The sequence below is a fragment of the Merops nubicus genome, unplaced genomic scaffold, assembly GCF_000691845.1.
Source record: "Merops nubicus isolate BGI_N331 unplaced genomic scaffold, ASM69184v1 scaffold22695, whole genome shotgun sequence".
NCBI lineage: Eukaryota > Metazoa > Chordata > Aves > Coraciiformes > Meropidae > Merops > Merops nubicus.
Genome location: NW_008611902.1, coordinates 1 through 5,284, shown reverse-complemented (window position 1 = coordinate 5,284; position 5,284 = coordinate 1). Strand labels below are relative to the sequence as shown.

Genomic DNA, 5,284 nt, shown 5'->3' with positions numbered 1-5,284 from the left:
GTGAGGCGCCGTGGTCACCCCCTGGGCCGGTGGGTGCCAGGGCTGTACGGCTGGGCGGGGAGCCGGCTGCTGCGGGGCATGGTGAGGCACAGGTGAGCCCCTGCTCCTGCTGGCCACACCTCAGCAGTCCCTGCTGCAAAGCTGGCTTGTGTGGCTTCATCAGCTCTCAACGAGGGTGTACCCTGAGCTCCTAGTGCTCTGTTTCACGTGAGAGTGTTCCCACCATTGCAGAGGTTGGAAGGAACTTCTAGAGGTGGTCTTCGTGTCACCCCTTGTTCAGGGCAGGGTCAGCTAGAGGAGGCCACTCAGGGCAAAATCCTGTTGTATTTTGAGTATCTCCAAGGATGGTGACTCCATAACCTCTCTGCAACCTCTTCCAGTGTTTGGCTACCCTTGAGTGTTGACTTTTTTCAAAAAAGCTTTTTCTGTTTAAATGGAAAATCCTGTATTTCACCTTGTGCCCCTTGCCTCTTGTGCTCTCGCTGGATACCGCTGAGAAGAGCCTGGCTCCATCTTCTCCACACCTTCCTGTCAGGTATTTGTACATCCTGAGGTCCCCTGAGGCTTTTCCCCTCCAGGCTGAGCCACCCCAGCTCTCAGCACGAGGTGTGTTGGCTCATCCCACCCTGTAACCCTTTTTGTGACCCTTTGCTCTAGTACCTTCATGTCCCTTGTACCAGGAAGCCCAGTTGTGGACGCAGCACTCCAGATGTGACCTCACCAGTCCAGAGTAGATGCAGGGAAAGGGGAAAACCAAAAAATCCCTTCCCTGGGCCTCTTCTCAAGGCTCTTCCCGGGGCAGCCCAGGATGCCATTGGGCTCCTTTGCCACCAGGGAGCATTGCTGGTCCGTGTTCCATGTGCCAACCAACAGCCCATCTCCCAGGTCCTCTGCGGTGCTGCTTTGCTGAGGGTTGAGCCCCAGCCCCTGCCGGTGCCCGAGGCTGCTCCTCCCTCGGAGCAGGGCTGTGCACTCCTTTTGAAGGGAGCAGGGGTTGTCCACGTTCCTCTGGCTGCAGCCAAAGGCCTGTCCCACTCTTGTGTAGCCTTGTTTGACTCATCCCCTCCCTCCTGCCTGAAGTGCTGCTTGACTTGTTGGAAGCTCCGTTGCAGTCGGTCTCTGTGAGGTTTTTTTTTTGACACTGAGTGTGTTGGCAGTGGTGGACTTGGAAGGCTTGTGCTCTGCTTTGTGCTGGACCTCAAGGGCAAAGCTGAACTCTGCAGTGACTTGCCCAAACTCTTAGGTATGGAGGGAGCTGATGGGTAAAGGTGGTTTCCTAAGGGGCAGTGCTTGAGAGGGGAGGCAGAGCTCCTGAATTAGCTGCGTAACTTGGACCTTCTTGGGAGTGGCAAGCTGCTGTCTCTTCCTTCTTGCAGGGGATTTGTCTGGACGTATGATGTGATTATTCTAATAAATGCCATCTTCATTGCCCTGGATGAGGAAACCCCCTACATCTCCTACGCAGAGTGGGTCTTCCTTGCCCTGTACATCGTGGAGATACTCCTCAAAGTGTACACCTATGAACCCAGGGCCTTCTTTGGCAAGAACCAGTTCTGGAACTGGTGAGTGGCGTGGGGTGGCGTCCAGTGGGAGATTTCTGTGTTCAGCTCCTCCAGAACTGAAAGTCTCTCAGAGACAGGCTGCCCAGGTCGTGTGCCAGGGTGTAACAATGGTTAGAGGATGACATGCTCTTTGCTGGCCTAGCCTGCTGCTAGCAGAGACCACTGCTCTCTGCCCTGATCTGCAGCCTGAGGAGACTGTGGCTGGGGAGTGGGAGGTGTTTGGTTGTAGGAAGCTTCCCATCCTCCTGGAGGTGGCACCGGGCTGCCTGGCACAGTGTGAGGAAGAAGGGCTGCCCCTTGTGCTGCCTGGCAGCTGCAGCACCCCATCCCCTGGCCCAGGGATCTAACAGCACTGCCTTCCCTCGTGCTAGGTTTGATACCCTCATCATCTTTGCTGCCTTGACTGCAACGATACTCAGTGCCACCCTCCAGTCCAGTAAGTGCAGCCTGAGCAGCCTGCATGCCCCGGGAGGCTCGGTGCCCTTCAGCTGTCTGCCCTCACCTGGGGCTTGGGAGGCTTTGTGGCAGCACAGCCCCACTTCCTACAGGGTTTCTAAGGACTAACCCACTCTTCCTTTCCTTTTTTTTTTTTTATAGCTACCTGTTATAGTGTTTAACAAGGATATAGTTGTAAAAAAAATATAAGAAGATGCTTTATCTCTGTGCTCCCCTCTTTATTTTTCATACAAATCTTCTTTTTTTTTCTTCTCCCAGCCACAAAGTACAACAGCCAACAGATCCTGGACATTGTCTTCATCCTAAGGGTCCTCAGGCTAATAAGGATTGTTGACAGCATTCAAAGGTGACAAAGAGAAGGGGACAGGGATATATTTGGGGGGACAGGCTGTGTCAGAGGCTGGCTGAGACAGTGCCCAGAGTTGCTCTGCATGGCTGGTTTGGATGGACCATGGCCACTCAACAAAGCATCTCAGGGCCTCGTTCCAGCCTCTCTGGAGGCTGTTGTAGAAGGCTGAGCGGGGAGTGTGTGCTGGGTGGGTGGTGATGATGAGCAGTGGGCTTTGGAAGAGCCTCCCCACAGCAGGTTGTGTCCTGAACCTTTTGCTGCAGGTTCCGGGTCATCATGAACACGCTGATAAACATCGTACCCACAATGCTGACCTTTGGTGGGCTGACTCTGGTGAGAAATCCTCATCTCTTACCTCAAAGCACTCCAGTTTCACAGCAAAAGTGTGACTTAAGAGCTATTCCTCTTCCCAAGAGCAACCCTGAGGTTGCCCTGGAGCTCGTTGCCCTCTGGAGAAGCAGGAGATGGTTTTCTCTTCCCAGGTGGTGTACTGCGTGTTCGCCATCATCGGCATGGAGCTCTTCCACGGGAAGATCCAGTTCTTCCCTGCCAACTCAAACGCTCCCCACGCCCTGGAATGTGGAAACCCAGCTCTCAAGGATTCCCTGTTTGCCCGTGGGAAGTACTGCAAGAACAACTTCAACAACTTCGCCTCGTCCTTCATCGTCCTGATGGAGCTCACGGTAGTCAACCAGTGGCACGATATCCTTTGTGGTGGGAGGTCCCTGCAGAGGGCCGTGCCCAGAGGGCCGTTGCTGGGAGGTGCTGTCTGGCTCCTCTGCAGCAGGATGTTCTCCCTCTCCAGCTCTCTTGCCCTTAACTCCCCTCGTACTCTTCGCCAACGGGTTCGCCAGCGTGACGGCCCCGCCCGCGAAGCTGTTCTTCATCGCCTTCCACATCGTCATGGTCATCATCATCGTCAAGTAAGGCTTTGCTTGGGTTGCTCCTCTCCATTTTGGAGGGGATAGGGGCTCTCCCTCCTGCCAGGGTGCTGGTGGTGGTCTCAGGGTCATGTGTGGTGTGACTCTCAGATGGGCAGGATGTGGAGCGTGGCCAGAGAAGGGCAACGGAGCTGCTGGGGAAGGGTCTGGAGCCCAAGTGTGGGGAGGAGCAGCTGAGGGAGCTGGGGGTGCTGAGCCTGGAGCAAAGGAGGCTCAGGGGAGACCTTCTGGCTCTGCACAGCTCCTGACAGGAGCCTGGAGCCAGGGAGGGGTCGGGCTCTGCTCCCAAGGAACAAGAGATGGGGACAAGAGGAAGAGGCCTCAAGTTGCCCCAGGGGAGGTTTGGGTTGGACCAGAACTTCTTCCCCTTGAGGGTTGCCCAGGGCTGTGCCGGTTTGCCCAGGGCAGTGGGGGAGTCCCCACCCCTGGAGGGGTTCCCAAGCCGTGGAGATGTGGTGCTGAGGGACACAGGGCAGTGGGGACCTGGCAGTGCTGGGGGAATAGTTAGAATCAGTCTTAAAGGTCTCTTCCAGCCAGAACAACTCGCTGGTTCCGTGCCCTGGATGTATCTGTTCATATCTCCACTGAGCACAGCTCTGACCAGGAGCTCCCCCATCTCTAGCAGAAGAGGGATGGTGGTGGGGGTGCCAGCAAAGAAATGCTGCTGTGTAATTCTGCTCCTCCTTCCTTTCAGTATCTTTGTGTCCTTCATTCTGGAAGCTTTCTTCGTGGAGTACTCCCTGGAGAAGAGTGAAGTGGAGACAGCCATTGAACAGAAGATCCAGGAGCTGGGGATGGGAGTTCAAGAGTAAGCTTCCCAAAAGGGTCGTGCTGGATGTGGCTGGCTTGGCACAGCTAACAGGGCTGGGGGACGGCAGGAAGAAGCCACCCCCTGTCTGAGGTGTGAGCTGAGGTTCTTCCTTGTCACAAAGCTGTGGCACCTAGGCTTGGTCTGGGTGTCAGCAGGAGCTGCTGGTGCTGGCCTCCCTGCCGTGCTGAGCTCTTCCCCCCGGGGGGCAGGAGGGGTGGGGGAAGCTGGCACCAGGAGTGGTGCTTGCCCTGCCTGAGGGAACTCTGCTGCCAGGCCCCTGGGGCAGGACCAGCCCCCCGGGGTAACTTCTGCCCTTTCTTGTGCAGGGATGAGCTGCGGGACGAGCAGCTGCTTGAGAACATGGAGAGCGCCGAGCACGACCTCGGGGGGGATGCTGGAGCAAAGCCCCAGGCCCAAGGGCTGCTGTTTAAAATTGCCTCCAAACGTAAGTGCTGCCCTGTGGTGTGCCCAGTGTCTTATTGGGGATGTGGCTCTGAGCTGTCCCTGCTGGTAGCCAGCCCTCTCTGGGGAAGCTCCCAGCACTTCTGCTGCCTTTGGGCTACAAAAGCAGCTAAATAACCCAGCTGGAGGTTTTGAAAGAACTGTGGGTGCTCTAACATATGCTGTTTCTTTTTTTCTTCTCTAGCAACTTTTCCCCTCTTCTACCTTGCACCTTCTTCCCTCTCCAGTCTCTGAGCACCCTGCTGGGGTAGCCGGGGTCCTGCTGTGCCAGGGAGCCTGTTCTGTTCTCTTCTCTCCTTCCTCTGGACACTTTTTCTCCAGGCTCAGGTCATGAGGTGATTTACAAGCTCATTTCCTCTCTTACCACTGTCTTATACTGTCAGTGTGGGCTTAGCAGTTCCTTAGGAGGAACAGGTGTGTTTAGGATGTTAAAATAACACTCCTTAGAAGCACATAGGGTAAAATATTTTTTTTTAAGCACATAGGGTAAGATATTGGGGTGTTTATCGTTCGATGTGAAGCAGGGGGAGCAGCGTTAGGGCAGGCAGTGACTGTGCTCGGCCCCCCGCAGGGTACAGGACGGTTGACGCTCTGCTCCAGCGCATGTTCGAGGCCGAGATCCCCCTGGAGGACGAGGGCCCCTCGCTGGAAGAGGCGCCGAGCTCGGCCCCCGCGCCCTCGGAGAGCGCGGCCTGACCGCAGC

At 56.0% G+C, this 5,284-nt stretch overlaps 1 protein-coding gene across 1 annotated transcript in view; it reads left to right on the top strand.

The window, feature by feature from the left end:
• LOC103774009 (two pore calcium channel protein 1-like) overlaps positions 1-5,277 on the top strand; it is a gene marked incomplete at its 5' end in the record, with an annotated part of 9,176 nt that extends 3,899 nt beyond the window's left edge. Inside the window, 10 exons of the mRNA XM_008941391.1 lie at positions 6-92; positions 1,377-1,562; positions 1,934-1,998; positions 2,277-2,364; positions 2,631-2,700; positions 2,850-3,069; positions 3,200-3,290; positions 4,003-4,116; positions 4,446-4,564; positions 5,153-5,277. Of these exons, the coding sequence (XP_008939639.1) occupies positions 6-92; positions 1,377-1,562; positions 1,934-1,998; positions 2,277-2,364; positions 2,631-2,700; positions 2,850-3,069; positions 3,200-3,290; positions 4,003-4,116; positions 4,446-4,564; positions 5,153-5,277 (1,165 nt within the window). The remainder of the gene's footprint in view (positions 1-5; positions 93-1,376; positions 1,563-1,933; positions 1,999-2,276; positions 2,365-2,630; positions 2,701-2,849; positions 3,070-3,199; positions 3,291-4,002; positions 4,117-4,445; positions 4,565-5,152) is intronic.
• Positions 5,278-5,284: the final 7 nt, after the last annotated feature.